Source organism: Prionailurus viverrinus, chromosome B1 (genome assembly GCF_022837055.1).
Source record: "Prionailurus viverrinus isolate Anna chromosome B1, UM_Priviv_1.0, whole genome shotgun sequence".
NCBI classification, from domain to species: Eukaryota; Metazoa; Chordata; class Mammalia; order Carnivora; family Felidae; genus Prionailurus; species Prionailurus viverrinus.
This window is the reverse complement of record NC_062564.1, coordinates 103,550,279-103,571,169: the sequence shown is the minus strand read 5'-3', so window position 1 is coordinate 103,571,169 and position 20,891 is coordinate 103,550,279. Positions and strand designations below refer to the sequence as shown.

Below are 20,891 nucleotides of genomic sequence, written 5' to 3'. Positions count from 1 at the left end.
CCATTTGCGGTTCAATCTTTTGTTTTTTTGGCACTAATATTTTAGTGTTCATGAGTTGACTCATACGGTATTGAGGGAATGAAATACTGGGTAATGCAGATAAAAGCGTGCAAAGATGATGCTTGGAGCTACACAAATGAGTCATGGTAGAACAGAAGACCTCATTCCAGACTTGGAGGAGAGGGACCACAGAAGAGCCAGGAATACAGAAAGAAAAGAATGTGTTGCTGAAGGAAGAAAACAAAGAATTTACAGTCAATTACTTAATTTACATTTTTGTTTACACCTTCCTATGAGATAGCCACTTGTATGCAGGATAAATCCTACAATTCCTGAAATTCAAATTCTTTAAAAGAGAATGATGAGTATCTAAGATGTGGCTGTTGTCTTTTTTTTTTTCCTACTTCATATCTAGCTCCACTTTCTAACCCTGCCTGTGATCCAGCCATCCTGAACCCCCTTCATTTCCTGAAACAAGCCATGTACCTACCACCTGCTGCTTTCTCTGGCTGGAACATTCCCCTGTCTGGACCCCCTCCAACCAGTTGACCTGGGAAATCTGCCTAATGCTTCTCTTATCCCATAACCTTATTTGATCTCCTTTTACCAACCAAGCAGAACCTTTACTTAGCATTTACATAGTGTATTTACACGTTTGTTAAGTTCACCTCCGTATCTACAGTACTGTGACACACAGCACATATTCAACACATTCTGCTGAGTGAATAAATTGATGAATATCTACATGCCACATTTACAGACTTTTTGCTGTGTGTGTGTATGTATACATGGTTTTGTTTTTTGCTAGTTTCTTGGTCTGGTTTGGGGGTACACTTGTGAAATGGAGTGATATTTCCTTTAGGCAATATCCAAAAATGCAGGTGGGAATCAAATTGTTCTGATTTCTAAAAGTAAGAGTTATGACTCACATATGATCTGATTTTAGGGGACATAAGCAGAGATTTCCTGGAGACTGACACTTCATTAACACTAAAACCTGCTCATCCAAAAAGAAAAAGAAAACTCTAACATGAAAATAGTTTCTTCCAGGGGTGCCTGGGTGGCTCAGTTGGTTAGGCGGCTGACTTTGGGTCAGGTCATGATTTCTCAGTCTGTGGGTTCGAGCCCCACGTTGGGCTCTGTGCTGACAGCTCGAAGCCTGGAGCCTGCTTCAGATTCTGTGTCTCCCTCTCTCTCTTTGCCCCTCCCTGCTCCCACTCGGTCTCTCTCTCTCCCTCAAAAATAAATGAATATTAAAAAAAATAAAATATTTTCTTCCAAACGCTATCCCCCACAACATAGTTATATAGAGATAGAGATAGAGACAGAGATAGAGATAGAGCTACAGAGATAGAGATAGAGATATATAGATGTAGTTCAAGGTTCCTTTCAGCCTTATCTGTGTATTTGGTAGTAATAACCCAGTGGATATGGTAACATTGACCTAGAAAAGTAGTTGGAAAGATCATTTCTTTTTTTTTTATTTTTTTTTTTATTTTTTTTTTTTCAACGTTTATTTATTTTTGGGACAGAGAGAGACAGAGCATGAACGGGGGAGGGGCAGAGAGAGAGGGAGACACAGAATCGGAAACAGGCTCCAGGATCTGAGCCATCAGCCCAGAGCCTGACGTGGGGCTCAAACCCACGGACCGCGAGATCGTGACCTGGCTGAAGTCGGACGCTTAACCGACTGCGCCACCCAGGCGCCCCTGGAAAGATCATTTCTTGACAGAAAGTACAGTGCTTGGCCTTGGTGTCTTTTGGGTCTCCTCTGTTCAGTATCCTGATGCATACTCAACTGTTTCAGCACAGCGTGGTGTGATGGCTTCCATTGAATGGAAATCCTATACCATTACATTTTTCATTACAATTCCTTTGTGTCTTCTGCTATGCAGTTTAACAGCAAACAGATTTTCTATTAGCTTCAGAGAGACATGTGGTAATTTATGAATTAACAATAACTCTTCTGGAGAGCTCCATGTTTGGATTGAGAAAATAGGAGCTTGCACTAGGCCAGTCTTAGAAATAAACTGGACGTTTTCTGTTACATATACCCTTCTTACCTCACCTCCGGCCCGCTTACATGTACTATGTACTTAAGAGGATGATTCTTAGGGGTATCTGGGTGGCTCAGTTGGTTGAGCATCCAACTCTTGATTTTGGCTCAGGTCATGATCCCATGGTCAGAGGATCAAGCCTTGTGTTGGGCTCCACCCTGAGTGTAGGGTCTGCTTGAGATTCGCTCTCTCTCTCTTTCTCTCCCACTCCCCCATTCATGCTCTCTCTTTCTAAAAAAAACAAAAAAAGAGTCTGGCTTTCAGTCAAGCTTTGTTTTGTGAGAAGTCTTACTAGCTGCAATAACTCTCAGAGAAAAAGACGTGTTTCCAAGGGGATTCTGAAGAGCCTTCATTTTTCAAGTCACTAAAATATTACACAGAGAAAAATAATTAACAAAGAGAGATATGGTGAAGAAAAAGGACCAAAGAACTACCAGCCACTAGTTAGTTTGTAACTCTCATCTGAGTTGATGATAATTCTCTCAGAACTAGTGTAAGACAGATCATCACAGTTCTACAAATGCTAGGAGGCATTCTTTATCAGGTAAAATAAACATACCCCCCCCCCTTTTTTTATTATCCTTTTAGAATGAGGGTTGAAAACCTCTTTTGCTTCCTGAATCTATTTGCATGAATTTTTAAGTGAGTGTGTTATCCAGGCAGGACTGAGAGCCTTGTCTGGTGACAAAAAGGTCTGACTCTTGACTCAGGTCATCTAGATTCATATGTTGGCTCTCCCATTCACTACCCGTGACATTGGGCATGATGCTTAAGGCCTCTAAGGTGCAACTTCCACATTTGTAAAATGAGAATAGTAATAGTGTCCTTCTCCTAGGGGCCTAATAGTGTCGTCTTGCTACTTGCGAGAACACATATAAAAACTTAGATACTACTGCTAATAATATGATCTTAAAGATAAGGGGACATTGATCAAATTATTTGTGCAACAAATAATATGAAAAAAGGAAAGAACCATCGATCATTTATGTTTCACATGGCACTGAATGGATGCCAAAAGAAAATAAGCAAAGGTCCCTGCTTCCAATTAAATTAATATGTATACACATAATATGTATTTGCTTGCCTGCAAGAATTCAGAGAGAGAGCTCACTCCCAGCTTTAATCCTTATGGAAGGAGCTGTACTTTCTGCTGGGCCTTGAAGGGTGGATTGGATTTTGATAGATGGTAAAAGCTGAGGTATATTGCTATAATGTGAACAACATAAACGGAATGGAAGTGGACAAACCTAAGTATGAAGAATTGTAACAAGCCCACTGTAACTAGAGTAGAGCTCATCTAAAGTTGATTAGGATCAAATTGTGAAAGACTTTAAATTTCACATTAAGAAATTTTGAGATTATTGCATAGGCCGGGGGGAGCCACTGAAGATCCCTGAGAAAAGGAATTTTACATGATCTAAGGTAGAGTTTTCATAAAAATAGACCTCGATATATGCATTATGTAACAAATGAGTGAGATTGAGAACTGCAATACCACTTCATAGATATTATCAAAAACAATATTTGAAATATTTAACAGCGTGTGGTAATCCAGATATTTAACAATCAGTTCATCTAGGGCACTCAGAATGAATCAGTAAAATTCCTATATTAATTGTCTTCTTGTCATCTCTATCTGGATTTACCTCTTTCTCTGCTTGCGTAAAACCTATTTCCTGATCTTCCCCATAAAACTTGTCTTCCCCATTACAGTCAATGGTGACTTTCATGCTCTATATTACAAATCTTGGAGTTTATATATTTGATTCCTCTTTCTCACCCAACCTGCATCCAATTTATCTGAACATTTTGCAGGCACTTCAAAAGTATACCAGAAAGGAGAGCAACACATTGGCACAAGACCCAATTTAATGAGAGAGTGGCAAGGTGAAATAAACATGCATTTTAATAACTTTTTCAAAATGAGAACTTTAGGGTTTGTGTCCTGATTTTATTCACATGAAAATTTTTAGAGAGCATCCAATAGGGGCTGAAATCTGACTTCGTGTCACATCCTACCTCTATGTTTACTAGTTATGTGACCTTGGGAAGATGCTTAGCATCTTTAGACTGATCAAGCCACCTGCATCCCTTACATGGATTATTGCAATAACCTAATAGCCTCTGTGCTTCCACTCTTGCTCCCTTCCTCCATCTATTATCAATATAGTAGCTATTGTGAGTCTTTAAGAACATGTCATTTCATGTCACTTCTCTGCACAAAACCTTTCAGTGACTTCTCATCTCACTCAGAGATGAAAGCAGAACTCTGTAGAGTGTCCCACAAGACCAAATACACTGTAGCCTGTGCTTCTCTGGCCTCTTAGTATTCTTCCTTTTGCTCACTCTGCTCTGTGTCCTGTACACACTGCTGCCCCATGAGCCTGTTATGCACACTCCTTGTTCTCTCTGCTTAGAACTTCTTTTTCCTAAGTATCCACATGGCTCATCCCTTCACCTTCAATAGGTGATTGCTTAAATGTCACCTGTTTCTTGAGTTCTTACCTGACCTCCCAATATAAAATTGCTCTCCAACCCAGCATTTTCTATCTACCTTTCCTTCTGTATTTTTCCATAGTACTATATATAAGATACTATATATTTTTCTTCTTTGTTGCTCTCCACCATTAGAATGTAAACTTCATTGACAATAATTTTTGTCTCTTGTGTTCATTCCATATTTCTCAAATCTGAAATAATGCCAATTATTTTAGTACCTACTCACATGCACATAATGTTCAGACACACATAATGGCCCCTCCCTACCCAAAAACTAAATCAAGAATATTCCTGAATCAGCTATCTTCTTAAGAGACTATGAAAGATATAAAGATCAGAATTTCAGCTTCTTAGCCTCAAAACTAGTAAATCACCTCTCTTTCAGACCCCAAGCCTGGACTTGGACTAAGAGAGTTGGGTGAGAGAGGAGTCCCAAATCCTATAACTTCATGGGGGCTAAATGCTTATGTGTCTCCAGCTTGTAACTCTGAAGCAATTTTTTCATGCAATTTACAAGTGTTGCTTGAAGTCTGTTTCCACTATATACTTTTAGTTTTTAGTGTATCTCAGATACATCTTAGGGCAAATTGACTTTTGCCAACTAGTCTGTAGTCTTTACAAAATTGCAGACTTTATGCAACTTCCATGTCTGAAGATTTCTCAGCACTGCACAAAGTATTAAAGGATCTGAGCCAGTTTGACCATCAGTCCCCCTCTGAAGTCTCCCTTGGCTCTCCAAAGTAGTGTTAGTTACTTCCTCCTTTGTGATCCCAGGGTGCTCTGTGAAGTATCACTTCCAGTATTTACAGTAAAACAGTCATGAATTTTATGTACCTTTCTTTTCTGTGAGGCTGTAAGCTTCTTGAAGGTAGTAGACTCAATTTTTATCACTTGAACATTGGGAACTAACATGGTACCTTCAGAGTTCAGAGTAGTGATACTGTTCATTTTTATTGAATGAATCAGTTTATGCATGAATTTTCAGTAGGAAATCATAACACACCTCTGCTTCTCGTAATACAGTTCAGAGGATAACGACCACAGTGATATACAAAGTTATACACTTTGCCTCAAAATCAAAAAAGATCAAGTAGGAATATCAATGTATTTTTTTTAATTTTTTTTCAACGTTTTTTATTTATTTTTGGGACAGAGAGAGACAGAGCATGAACGGGGGAGGGGCAGAGAGAGAGGGAGACACAGAATCGGAAACAGGCTCCAGGCTCCGAGCCATCAGCCCAGAGCCTGACGCAGGGCTCGAACTCACGGACTGCGAGATCGTGACCTGACTGAAGTCGGACGCTTAACCGACTGCGCCACCCAGGCGCCCCTCAATGTATTTTTTTTTAAACTGTTCTATTTCATTCACTTTTTATTCACTTTATTCTCTTTATGTATAAATATTTTACCCTTTCCTATTTTGGTTATATGATCTATCTATCTATCTATCATTTATCTATATCTTTCTACCTATCCATATCTATGTATCTATATCTATATCTATATCTATATCTATATCTATGTCTATATCTGTATCATCTATATCTATCTCCATAAAAATCCCCCTTTAATTTTCTCTTACTCTTGATTATTATTTAATAAATAATCAATATAAATAATTGTACAAGCTATGGGGGAAATTTGTTTTTTTTTAATGTTTATTTATTTATTTATTTTGAGAGAGAAAGAGTGTAAGTGGGGGAGGGGCAGAGAGAGAGGGGAAGAGAGAATCCCAAGCAGGCTCCAAGCTCAGCATGGAGCCAGACCTGGGGCTTGATCGCACTACCATGAGATCACAACCTGAGCCAATATCAAGAATCAGATACTAAGTGACTGAACCAGCTAGGTGTCCTACTATGCGGGAATTCTTAAAAGGCATAAATGTGATCTTCAGTAATATTTCCTAAATGTGCACAGTGCTTTTTACATCTTAGGAGACAAGTTAATATCTTGAAGTATTAACTGATGATCCCTCCAAATGAACACTGCTCTTTGTTTTATGTAACCACTCCTTTGTTTACTTGGTTAATGGTATCTTTTGTCTCCAGCACTGATTAAATTTGCTGTAAATGCAAAGGGAGAAACAGCCCTGTTCAACCTGTCATTTTCAAAATAGACTCTCCAAACTCTGGAGACCAAAACCAACTTTGAAAACCAAAGCTTTGAATTGCAAAAGCTAGTATTTTTTTCCTGAAAATTATGTTAAAAAAATTAAAAGACTAATTCCTTTCGTGCAGTTTATTTTGGAATACCTCAGAAAATAATGTGGATTTTATTTGATTGATCCAAAATCAAATGTGGATTGATTGATGGAAAGAGGGGTGAGTAAGTGGATAGATGTGTGGTAAATAAGTAGAGAAAAACATTGGTGGCAACACATAGGTGTATGTCATAAAATCCTTTCAAGTGGCTATCCTTTCAAGTGGTTTCATGGCCTGAGGGAAATGAGGAAGATCAGAGTAAAAGAGTATCTGGATGGTTTTGAGGGTTCATGAAGAAATGGAGCCCCATTCCCCTACTTCTAGGGACTCATCCATCATGTATCCAATTGCCCAAATTGAACAGCAAAGAGCAGAGACAGCTTTAGCCTCACCCTTGGGTGAAGCCTGGGCAAAGGGCAAGTCTTGAAGAGAATTTCTCCATCCCATCATGGTACCTTGCTGAGATTTTGTGACATGTCTAGGTAGAGAGATCCTAAGACAGGTCAACCCTAATGTGCTGTGGAAGCAGAACCAGAAATTTGCTACCTTCTTGAGAAAAATGTAAAGGTGGTCAATTGAGGAAGATGGAATATTTACCATACGGCCCTGAGGATAGGAGATGAATTGAATTGTATGGAAGCTTGAGTGACTGCAGTGAGGATATAGGTCAATGAAAAGACCATAAAGAGTACTTTAGATTAATCCCAATGGCATCGTGAGATGGCGGATTATTGAAGCCTAAATGTTTTCACCCTAAAGTTGTCAAAAAAATACAGGACTTCCAGATAAATTTGGATTCCAGATATAGTTTTTGTTTATGTATAACTATGCCCCATCCAATATTTTGTTGTTTGTATGAAATTCAAAGTTAACTGGGTATCCTGTACTTTTATTTCTACATCTGACAATGCTACTCCACTTGGATTATGTCACAAAATCTGCTTCACAGACCCTAGGTTCCATTATGGGGAGAAGGAGGGAGAGGAGAGAAGTTTTGCAATATAAAATTGCCTGAGAAAACAATAAAATGACTGACATTTCCTGTAGCCAACCAGATTAAATTATCTTCTATGAGATAGGATGGGGGTCCTAGACCAAAGGTAAATTCAGTTTAGAAAAAAAAAAAAATGTATATATATATATATATATATATATATATATATATATTATATACATATATATGTATGTATATGTACATGTATATGTATATATATATTATATATATATATATTATATAATTTCACACACATGAGCTCTGTGGTTTGGAACATTTTATTTGCTTTAATTTGAACTTCATAACAGCCCTATAAGCTTGTCAGGAAAGGTATCTTTGATGGTAACAAAGATTAAGTTGAAATTTAGAGATGGTAACTGACTTGAATTTAATCTTTTCTCTTCTCTTCTCCCTTACCACTCCATATTAATGCAGATTGCTTTATTTTTATCCTACTTAGCTCATGCATTGACCTCAGTTTCATTCATGTATATATTCTTATAACAAATATTTATTGATCATGAACTATGGATTTGGGACTATGATAAGTACTAAGATATAAAGATGCACAAAACAGACATGTCTTTCACATATTTTCTGTTTTTTGACTATAAATCTGAAGATCAGAGGGACCACTGCATTGATGATGACATTGTTTCTGTGTCATTTCATAATTACCAAGTAATTAGCTTGGACATTTTATGTAGAAGAGACTACTTTCTTCTTGAGACAATACATTCCAACATCATATACATAGATTTAGGTACAATTCTTAAATAAAAATATAACTAAGTATAATTAAGAAAAAGCACGTGTATATAAAGATGATGCTGGAATCAGAGGAGCCTGTGGTGATAACTCAGTGGAAACACAGGTGATGCAAAGAGTGTGTATTAGGAAGGTTTTTGTCTAAAAATGAGCCTGACTCAAAAGAAAATATGCTAGTCTGAAAAATTGCAAATATTTTGTAATTGCTCTTTAGTGATGAAAAAAAGTATTTTAAAAAGTAAAGCTTCCTCACTGAAAGGGAAAAAAAAAAAAAGAATTGATCTCAGTTTTTGCTACTTACCCCAGAATCCTGTAGGAAAAGACATCTATAAACTTTATGGGTCGAGCCTTATTTTCCCCACAAGTACAATATAAAGTAAAAAAAGTCTTAATACATTTCATCTAGAAGGTAGCCATTATAATGATATGAGCATTCTTCAGTGAGAGCTGACAGTGCCCACTTGGCTAGTACTTTTCCCACACTTGTGAAAAGAAGTTGTGATCAACCAAACTATAAGTGGGAAGTCTTGCCTGAGAAACAAGGCTTTTGAGACATTGGATTCCAAAATCCAGCCAGGCAGGGTTTAGAAGTCCTTATGAGTGATCTACAAACTGTCACAAAACTAAACAGATCACGAACATAAAGAACACATTTGCTTAACAACTCTTACGAACATATGACTCACAATACCTCCGAAGCCAAATATTTCACTTCTTTAATACTATCACAAGTTTTCAAATTTCTTAACCCAGAGGCTTATGTTATTCTTCTTGCATAATAAAGAAGACATAGCTAAAGTTTTTTTTTTTTCAAATTTGCTTGTTGAAATCATACAAGTGTGGGAGAAGACAAGCAAAGGCAGAGTAATAATTCTAAAAGGAAGGATAACACCTTTGACCTGTTCAGTAGAAACCCTGAGATTCTGAATTCTCTTTCTTCTCTTTGCAGACTCCTGGATACCTTATATTCTTTTAATCAGTTGGAATTATAAAATCAATTATAATTTCCACCCAGTTGTCACTCTTCACTCCAAGTCTTGGTGGCTTCCTCCAGCAGCCACCCCGCCTCCACCCCAACTCTTACCCCATGTTGTCATGCTGTTCTTCCAGACCCAAGTGATCAAAACTGGAGCTGCCAGAATTATTATTTTCACTGAGGCAGAAAGAATACTCTTCCACCTATTGCTTCCATCTTTCAAAGGACAACCTGCATCTTCCAGTTTTCTGTAACTCCCTTTCTTGTGGAACTTGGGGCAAATCCTCCCAGCAATGGAATGAGCAACATTTGAGTAAGGAAAAGAGTGTCCTTCTCAAAAGTGTTTCAGTTTATTGCTTCACTTCTCTTACCCCAAACAGATGCCTCTCAAATGTTAGGGAGAGCTTTTGCCTTCCTTCTTTTGTAAGAGTTAATTCTTGCATCTTAGAGTGCAGTTTTAGCTTACAGACCTGTGTCTCTATTTTCTGTTGTGCCAGGTGGTATACTTTACTATAAAATAGAGTTCAAGATGGGCATACACAGCAAGATCTCTGTATCTGGACATGCACCTGATAATCATACATTGTGGAAGGCTTTAAAAATCTTTGTTATTAATGGAAGAAAGAATAAGTCTTAGACTAGCCATGGAATCAATTTAACTCTGGAAATATTTTTGGGAAACATAACTTGGCTTCTTTACCCACTAACCTGTTTAGTTTTGAAGTTTGATTATACTTTGAGAATTAGAAGACTCAAAACTAATAGCTGCACTTACAAATGGAGAAAGATACATGGCTCATGTAAGTGACTTCACCCAGGTTGCCAACACTGAGCTTCAAGCACAAGGTGTGGCAGCTGAGCTAAGATAGGCCTTCTTGGTGCCTGGGAACATGCAGGCAGAGCTTAGCTAGCCAACTGTGCAGGCATTTCCTAATGAAGAGTTAACAAATACTCATGTAACAACACATATTTTTCTGTTAGGAAGAAAAAAAAGGGTTAAAACATTCCAAAGCCATCACTACTGAAATTAGACAATGGGATTCAAAGAAGCTACTCATTATATGAGAAAAATGGAAAAAAAATGGAAGGGGTTCAAGGTCACCCTACTACCATAAACATAATGGTGATGGTGATGGCAATAATGCTATGCTTGTTTAGTTTAGCTCTTTATACTTATGAAATGCTTTTACTTTTTCACTCACTTTGTATTCTTATCACAATCCAATTTACAAATGAGAAAATGAGATTTAGATCATCAAAATTGTATTTTGATAAAGAATACTAGCTTAGCTTTCAAAAGAAGGGAAATAAGGAAGAGGAAATTAGCTTTTTTTTTTTTTTTTTTAACAATGTGGTTACAGAAAACGTGTGTCAGCTTACTGTATTTTGCAGGAAGTTTTTCCTTTATTGTCTTTCCAAGTGTCATAAGTTTATATTACTCTCTGAATCATCAAAAGACTTTTCCCAGGGCTTTTTACATTGGGAAGAATGGATCTAGAATTTGTCCTCAGTTACTGGGAAATCCTCCCTCAACTTGTGCAAAGTTACTAAAAGCCAATTTGGGGTACTGCCTCTCAGTTAAAACAAAATAGAATCCAGAGACAAAACAAGGTTCTTAAGCAAATTCAATTCTAGTGAATCTTATTAAAATTTGGACAGTTTTCTTTCTCACTCCCAAGTTGCATCCTTGTTTCTAAGAATTACTGGAAATAGGGGTGCCTGGGTGGTTCAGTCAGTTAAGCATCTGACTCTTGATTGTAGCTCAGTCATGATCTCACGTTTCATGAGATACAGCCCCGTGTCAGGCTCCATGCTGATAGTGCAAAGCCTGCTTGGGGGTCTGTCTCTCCCTCTCTGTCTGCCCCTTCCCTCTCTCTCACTCTCTCAAAATAAATAAACTTAAAAAAAAAAAAGAATTACTGGAAATATATTTGTCCAAAAAATACACTTTAATTCTTCTCTCATTTTCTTTTGTATTTAAAGACCTACAATTATAGGGTCCCAAATTAATATTCATATATTAATTTTCTCATAGCATTAGGACCGTGTCTTGGCTTAGTGTAACTCGTACTCAACATGCATTTTGTAATTTGAATATTTTTCTTACTTAGGCAATTATTTTTCTTTTGTTTACCAGACTTTTGATGCCCTTTGTTTGCCAACCGTCTACTTCAACTGTCCCAGCATGCTCTCATACTGATGGAGTTTCTCATGGTCATCAATGTTTCTCTGTTTCCTCAAAGTACAGTCCTCTTTCCTCAAAGTACAGTCAGTCTGTTCATTTTCTCTTCTAGTAATCCTCCCTCTTATTCTTGGCAAAGGTAGTTGGGCAAAAAGGGAACTTGACATATGTCTCAGGTTCTTTCATTAAAACATGTCTCCTTCATTCAGCAACACTTTTCCCATCTCATAAACTTATAAAGAAATTCATTTTCTGCTCCTGGAAAGGAAGTATACTGTACTATTATTCTTATTGTTATTTCATCCAGTGGAAAACAAGAGACACCCCCAACTGTCACTCTGTCATTGGCTCACTCTTGTCTTACACCAAAAAGAAATTTTCTTATGCTTTTTCCAGTTCTATCAATACCTCAGTGAGAATGTAAAAGTTTTCATTTTGTTTTGAATGTAGAAGTCCCCCTGTAGAGTGCTTTTGGGTAAATAGTAACTCAGCCAAGATTCCAGCTGGAAATTAAACTATGTTTACTCAAGGAGTCAAATATTGGAAGATACTTTCAGACGACAATTGAGAAAGATATGCCTGAAATCTATTGGGATGAAAAAGGACTCCCAGGGGTTGTTTTTGGCAAACTTTACTCATAGACAGAGTAAAAGCACAAGTTTGTTTGTTTGCTTGCTTTTGTCTTTGTGGAACACTTTATTAGGGGAGGGTCACACATTCTGACTCTGTCTTAGGCCAGAGGATCACAAAAAGGTGCCAGAAGCACTGGGACCCTGATGGAAGCCTCAGATGGAAGCTGTAAGAACCATATCCAAAGGGCTGCTCCTCAGTGCCTCAGTTTCCCCTTCATGATATGGGAGGGTTATGCTCCCTTCTGGGTTTGAAACACTGTTTCATAAGATAAAAGTAGGTCAAAAGCTACAAAGAGTTTCTCCACTCCCAGGACCTGCTCTGAAGCTCCTACCTCATACTATGGAGCCAGAAAAAGGGAATTTTCCCAAGAAACCGTGTTGCTCACTGGTCCCTGCTGCAGGGGTAGGGGGAGTGCAGCTGTCTCTGAATACCTGGATGCTGGGGCAAGGACAAACGGAGATTCTTGTCTGGACAACATCTTGGTTTTCCAGGAGGGAAAACTGACCTTCCTGAGCCTTCAGGGCAGAGGCAGGGAACCTCAGCCTTGTTCATTCGTCACAGTGGCTTGATCCAAGGATATGCTTCAAGTCCAGAGAGGAGGGGTTGCTCTGACAACAACATCACTCCTGATAATAGCTTGAGGTATGGCCCAGTTGCCAAATTATTTATGTGAGGGAGAGGGAATTAAGAGCAGGAAGTTCAATTCAGGATATACAGAACTGAGTTTAGGTCCAGAGTCTAGTTTCCATTAGACCGTAAGGAAAATGATTTAGCCTCATTATTCTCATCTATAGATGGGTAAGGATTGTATATAAATGCTTTTCAAAGTGCTGGCCCAAAGTAATCACTCAGTAGATGGTAGCTAAAACACCCAAAATAGAAAACCATACACATATCTCTGTGAAACACTGGATCTGTAAGGGAGCATTGGGAGCCTGTGTAGCTAAAATTGGGAAAGAAAAAGCCTTCCCACTGAGGTGGAGACAGGAATAGTGTTTAGCTGTATTTGGCACCCTGGAGGCCATATTTCATGCTGGGCATACTTAGTACAGTGAGTGGTGCCATAGCAGTCCCAAGGGTGGTACAGCTGACATCTAGAAGTAGCAGTGATAGGTAAGCACCTGACAACCATTGACAATAATTTAGGAGACCAGAATGGGCAAGAACAAATGGTACTTTCCACACAAAGGATAAGACTCTGGATCTATGAGTATACCTTTGAGATTCCCCCACAAACTTTGAGAATTACTTGTGGATGGACTCTAGAGGCTGAGTGAAAAGCTAGCTTTATCAAGGTTCATGAAATCAAATGTCTTGTTTCATACTGATACCTCCTAGAAAAACCTACTTCATGTGACATTTTATACCTCATCCTCAAGAAGTCTGACTGGTGGGGATGATATATCTATACATAAAGGATTAAACACCCAACATGACAAAGTCTATGAATGACCTATTAGGAAGGTAAATTGTTTAGGACAGAGCAGGAGGGGCTCGAGCCACTCTGTGGGACTAGAGAGAGAGGTTAACGGTACAATGAAAAGTTTGAATTGGCATAACAGACAGTTCATCAAGTAGGTGGGGAGGCAAGGGTTTCCATAAAGAATAAACAGCACATGAAAAGGCATAGCATATGAAGCTGCATGGTCTCCTAAGGGATTATGGGGTGGCTAGAGCATAAGTTGCATTTTGGAGAGTGGCAGAATATGTAGAAGACAGCATGACACTGTAAGAAAAATATGCACAGGCTTGGCTTCCTATCTTGAGACTAGAACTTTGCAGCTTCATGAATTTAGGTAACATTTTAAAATTTCTACGAACCTTAGTTTTTTTTTTTTTATCTGGAAAATGAGGATAGAGATAGCCATATTTAAGTGTTGTTATAGTTATCAAACATAATATAAAACACCTCCATATCTGTTATGGTCATTGACCCACAAATATTAGATTCTATTCCTACTGTTTTATTCTAAATGTAGTCCAGGACTAGACCCTGGAGGATTTTATATATTAAGTCAAGGCATTTGGACTTTATGATGCAAGTAAGGAAGTCTATTTTTAAGTTCTAAGCACTTGAACAGTAGCAACATCTATTATTGGTCAATATGAATTAGTGTGGAGCAACGCTTAAGAAGGACAACCAGTTAGGCATATTCTGGGGATAGTCTAGCAAGAAATAATGAATATCTGAACCATGATATGGTAGTAAGAATGAAGGAAAAGAAACAAAGTCCAAAGATTTTATGAAGGTAGAAGAGGCAAGAACTTGAGGGTCCAGGGTGAAGGCTGGCCATTATTCTAGGAATGCCTCCTGGAGTTGGGCAGCATGGTAGACCTGGAGGAATACAGGATTATACTCAAATTTGGATTACTGGGTGAATAATGATCCATTAACTAATGTAGGAAATGTAAGGGGGAAGGAACAAGGAGTTTTAGCGGAAAGGATATTGAATTCACTTTGGAAAATACTGAGTGAAATAGATGTGCATGGAGAAAAGAACTCCATGTTTAGGAAGTTATGTGTGTGTGGAGTCATCAGCACATATTTTGTAGTTTAATGACCCAAGGACTACATACAGATCCCTGGGTAACACTGATATAACATAAGCAGGTTATGGAAGTGAAAAAGTGAAGGTGAATGAGAAGGAAAGATCAGAGGAAATAAAAGTGTGTGTATAAGGGAGGGGAGATGATGAGAGATTGATTTTATAGTTGTTGATGGAGTAAGACATTTTTAAAAGATTCAATTAGTAAATAGCATCAAATGCATATGAGAAGACAAGGGAAAAATCAGATGCAAAATGACCATTGGATTTATCAAGATAGAGCTTATTGGTGGTGTGACAAGGGGCAGAACAGCCCTGGACACCCTGATCAATAAGCTTGGCTATACTGCCCAAGAATGAGATAGAACATTCCCCATAAAATAATATGGGATCTCACATATGTTTAAAAGTGGAGAAGGTAGAAGAGGCAAGAACGTATTTTAAGCTGGTGAGAGGTGATGGAGATATGGAAGATATAGGAACTCAAATACCATGCAGTGACCGGACTTATCATAAAGTGGTGGCCGTGAAGCTTAACTCCATCCTCACTGCTATTCAGCAACTCATTGCAGTTTTATGCCTCTTTTCTGTCTCCCACTGCCTACTTCTTACCATCCCCAATTTCCATATACACTGGATCTCACCTCTCATTTTCTCGCTTTCGCTAAATGTTTTTTATCTCACACTTCACAAGGAAAAGGAAACAAAAACGAAAACAAAAACATCAGCTAAGAATCTTCAATCCTTTGCCTGGATGTGTGGTATGTAGGAAAACGAGCACATTTCATCAGGGAAGTGATGAGAGAAGCTGTATCTTAAAGAGAAGTACAAGTTTTAGTTAACTCTCCAAAATAGAGGAAACTAGTTACCAAGAGGATGGCAATGAGGATGTAGAAGAGGCCTTTACCATATAAGGAGGAATCCAGAAGACAAAATGAACAGAGTTGAGAGGGAAGTCAGTCATGAGCAAATAAATCTTGGGGCTGATAATCAGAGCATATGAGGATTAGGGTACTGGAGGGGATTCAAAGTCTCACCATAAAATCTTATTTTCAGGAGTAGACAAGAAGGCCACTTGAGAAAAGCATACATTTTTATGAAGAAAGAAAGTCCTAAGTGGGAGTTAGATGTGTATGTGTGAGGGTTGGGAGGATGGGGTAAGATGAGAAGAAAGAAGTGGAGAACTAAGCCTTCCTTGGCTCCTAACCATCAGCAGATACTCATTTCTAACTTTAAAAATAGATACTACTGGTGTGCCTGGGTGGCTCAGTTAAGCATCCGACTTTGGTTCAGGTCATGATCTCGTGGTCTGTGAGTTCAAGCCCCGTGTCGGGCTCTGTGCTGATGTCTCAGAGCCTGGAGCCTGCTTTGGATTCTGTGTCTCCCTCTCTCTCTGCCCCTTCCCCACTCATGCTCTTTCTCTCTCTCTCTGTGTCAAAAATAAATAAACATTAAAAGAAAAATTAAAAAAAAATAGATACTACCTTTTCAGGAAGAAGTGGATTTCTAAACAGGAGTACATAGATACCGAACAAACACACAATACATGTATAAATGCATATTTACACATATGCATTTATTAAATGCATGCAAAAGAGTTATGGGAGTGACCATAACATATTTTTAAAGTGAAAAAAGGTAAGTTCAACAAACCTCTGTGTGCCTCTGTGTGCGTATGTGTGTCTGTGTGTGTGTGTGCCAAAAAGAGAGACACAGAGAGACCCCAAATGCTAAGAGATGCTCTCTGGGAGTGGTGGGCCAAAAGGAGATTTCAGAGACAGATATAAGTGTAGTGAGGCCAGAAGTTTATACCATATACAATTCTAGGGCCTCCTTTAAAAGAAAAAGATACAAATGTATGAATGTAAATTAAGTACCTAAGTAAATATTTGGCTATGGGGATCCAAGCTTCACTAGGTCCACCAGAAATCTGTTTCCACATGATTTTTATTGTTTTCTCTCTCTATGCTTAGGATAAATTTTTCACAATGAACATGAGTTACTTTAGAAATAAGGACTAAAGAAATTATGTAAGTCGTTTTTGTTTATTTTTTTAATATTTATTTCTTTTCTTTTTTCTTATGTTTATTTTTGAGAGAGAGAGATAGAGTGTGAGCAGGGGAGGGGCAGAGAGAGAGGGAAGGATACACAGATCTGAAACAGGCTCCAGGCTCTGAGCTGTCAGCACAGAGCCTGACGCCGGGCACAAACCCACGAACCATGATATCATGACCTGAGCAAAAGTCGTATGCTTAACCGACTGAGCCACGCAGGGACCCTTGTTTTTTGTGTGTTTTTTTTTTTTTTTTTGTCTTTTTTTTTGTCAGCCATGCTTTCAAACTTATTTCTATTGGATTTTTTTAAAAGGTCATTAGAGATGGTTTCTAATCAGAACGGCTATGGGTTCGTATTGTCATTTATGATGCATTTCTAGGAAGTTATCCACAAAGTTCCTAGCTTGAGCTTAACCTGGAATTTTATTTGCTTCCATGAAGCACTGTAAACAAATATCCTGAAACAAGAGGAAACTCAAAGTCGGACTACTCCTTTTATCCAGAAAGCCTGTTTTTTCTTTAAAAAATGGACAACGGATTATGCTGATTTTAGTAACCCAAGGTAAGAGAGTTTACACAAATTGGGTTACTTCCTCTCCCCAAAAGAGATGTTGCTGTATTAAACATTATTTTTCATAGCATAAGTTTGTTCCTGCTTCCCTGTTGTCACAGTTGCCTGCCTGGTATCAAGCTTTAAATGGGAAAGTGTTTGTGCTGAAGGGTTTCCTTAGTAACAGGAAGTGACTGTGTAAGAGGGTTTTAGAGTGGGTTGGCTTTATAACCTCTCAGTCATCAAGGAAGCACATTACTGTAAATGATCTGGGGACTGTCCCAAACTCTTCTGAGTGAACACACTGTTGAAGGGTGTTTTGAGAAAAAGTAGAAAAAAGGTGGTTTCTTACCTTTAGAGAACATGAATTTCTGTGACCTGGTGTGGCTCCTGGGGTGGCCCCTTTAAGATCAGGAGAATCATTCCTCTCGATCAGATCTCTGATTTTATTGTCCAACTCCATGCTTTCACATCTGCTTGGGGACATGGGAAAGTCACATTTTACAAAGTTAACTACAAATTATTCAGGGGTGCAATGAGTTTGTCAATGGCACGAAGGTCTCATCTGTGTACAGTACCTCTCTAGAATCTCCAGGTCTCTAATCTCATTTTTATTCATCAGTCCATGCCATTGGAACACTTTAAGGATTATTGGAGTTTAATTTTAATTTACTTGCACATTTATACAAAGTGATAGAGTAAGATGCAGACAAGCTTAGGCATTTTCACAGCCTGATATCAATGACCAGAATTGAGTGCTCACGGTGAACCCGGTGACCTACACTTTCTTATTCGGTGGCACAACAATCCACTGAGGTCACCCATACCTTCATTTTGTAGAGAAGCAAACTTGGGTTTAGGAAATTAACTAATTTGCTAATTTATGCAAAGTCAAACATGGGCAGGGCCAAAAGCAAACTCAAATCTATAGGATTCTATAGCCTGTGTATATGTTTTGGTTTTTTTCCTCCAGTTTTATTGAGAAATAAATGACACACATCACTGTATAAGTTTAAGGCATACAGCATGATGGTTTGATTTACATATATTGTGAAATGATTACCACAGTAGGTTCAGCTAACGTTCATCTTCTCATACAGATACAATAAAAAGAAAAGAAAGAAACACTTCTCCTTGTGATGAGAACTCTTAGGATCTACACTCTTCACAACTTTCCCGTATATTCTACAGTGGTGTTAGCTCTAGTCATCACATGGTACATCACATCTTTAGTACTTATTTATCTCATAACTGCAGGTTTGTACCTTTTAATCTCCTTCCTCCAATTTGCTCCCCCCACACCCCCTCTGGTAACCACAAACCTGATCTCTTTTTCTAAGAGTTCTGTGGGGGTTTTCTCATTTCGTTTTGTTTTGCTTTGTTGTTACATTCCACATATAAGTGAGATCATATAGTACCTACAGTATTTGTCTTTCTCTGTCTGACTTATTTCACTTAGCATAATGCTTTTATGCTAAGGTCCATCCACGTTGTCACAAGTAGTTGAATTTCCTTGTCTTTGTGTGGCTGAAAATATTCCAGTGTGTGTGTGTGTGTGTGTGTGTGTGTGTGTGTACACACTTCTTCATATATTCATTACTGACAGGTAGTTTCCCTGTCTTAGTTATTGTTTTTTTTTTTTTTTAAATTTTTTTTTCAACATTTATTTATTTTTGGGACAGAGAGAGACAGAGCATGAACGGGCGAGGGGCAGAGAGAGAGGGAGACACAGAATCGGAAACAGGCTCCAGGCTCTGAGCCATCAGCCCAGAGCCCGACGCGGGGCTCGAACTCACGGACCCGTGAGATCGTAACCTGGCTGAAGTCGGACGCTTAACCGACTGCGCCACCCAGGCGCCCCTCCCTGTCTTAGTTATTGTAAACTATTCCCTATCTTAACCATTTTGCTGTATGTTTGCAATTAATCTGAGAACAAATTTATAAGCAATTATTTGCTACCAAATGGAAATATTATATTAGAGTCAAAGAATATTTGCCTTAAGGAGAATCTCATCCAATTGTATCATTTATCTGAAAACCAGAATGAATTGCTTACATTCTCATGACCATTAATTAACAGTGCCAAGATTTAAACCAGATTTTCTGACTTAAGTCCATTTTCTTTCCTATTATGCCATCTTGCCATGATGGAGAAATTTTCTCACTAAAACCACAATTCACAAGAAAAATGCATACATTATGTGATTTTTCTTCACATACATTTTTTTTGCCTGCCTTATCATTTCTCAGCCCCTAAAAATAACACCTAGGATTGGGGTAGGAGATCTTTTAGGAGGACTTTTCAAAGTTGTCTGCACATAAAATGAATGTGTAGGTGGATGACCTAATTGTATACCTATGTGGCTGAAGTTACTTGATTTGTCTGCCCAACCCACTACTTTCTTTGAGAGTAACTCCCAGGAGGTTGTTGCCAGGCTTGTTGACACTTCTTGACCTCACGTCTTTGGTTATAATTGATTGGACCAAAAGAAAACAACTGAACCCAGCCAAAGAGATTTTCTTCTGTGTGTGGAGGGAGCTAAGAATGAAGCATATGAGTAGGAAAATGCAGGGCTGTGAGATGGAGAGAGTCCTGACAATTTTCTAGTTCTGAAAAAGCCCTTTCTAAGGCATGACTGCCTTCCCACCCTTGTATTCTGGGAACCACTCCATGTCCTTATAATGAATTGTCTCCATTTGTTAAAACTATCTAGTTTTGCTTGATTTCTGTTATTTGTGGTGAAATCCCTAAATAATATACCTTGACCTTCATATTTATACTCTTTCTTTCAGGCTGTGAAATGTCTGTACCTCAAGCCCTCCATATGATGTCACTGTATTTTATAAGTCACTGGGTCTACAGTAAAATCCTTCACAGCCCACATCATTGCATATTCATGGCATTGGGGCTTCAAAGTTTCCCACAACCCTCTGAGAAGTGTCACAAAATTCCTTTGCCTCAAATCCTGCAGATTATCTAGATTCCCAAATAGCACTGGAATTGGACTAGACTGAATAAGTTCCTGAGGTAGCTTTCAGACCTATTCTAAACCAGACTTGCCCACCATAAGCTCACAATACTTTCTGGTACTATATTCCTCTGTGGCAAACTTGTTAATGAGCCATTTCAAACCCCAGACAGGATCACCACTTTGATATGACCATTATGACCTACCCCCAAGTCCCATGATGTTCTGGCTCCCTTGCTATGTTTCTGAGCTCATCTTCTATTCTTCCTCCTGCTTTTTCCTTCCAGGAACACTTGCCCCATCACAGTGTACAGAACATGCTATGCAAGACTTCCACTTTAGGGCCTTGATATTTGTTATTCCCTCCACATGACTTGCTCCCCCATTCAGGTCCTGTCTCAAGTGTCACTTCATCAAGAAAGCCTCTGCTGAGTAAAGCATCTGAGATAGTTTTTCACACCC

At 38.5% G+C, this 20,891-nt stretch overlaps 1 protein-coding gene across 3 annotated transcripts in view; it reads right to left on the bottom strand.

The window, feature by feature from the left end:
- The window catches only part of TNIP3 (TNFAIP3 interacting protein 3), a 92,655-nt gene that overhangs the window by 37,657 nt on the left and 34,107 nt on the right, over positions 1-20,891 (bottom strand). For all 3 annotated transcript variants that reach the window (XM_047857125.1, XM_047857124.1, XM_047857123.1), the window contains one exon: positions 17,813-17,933. In XM_047857125.1, coding sequence (XP_047713081.1) covers positions 17,813-17,933 — 121 coding nt within the window. Of the gene's footprint in view, positions 1-17,812; positions 17,934-20,891 lie in introns of those variants that run through there.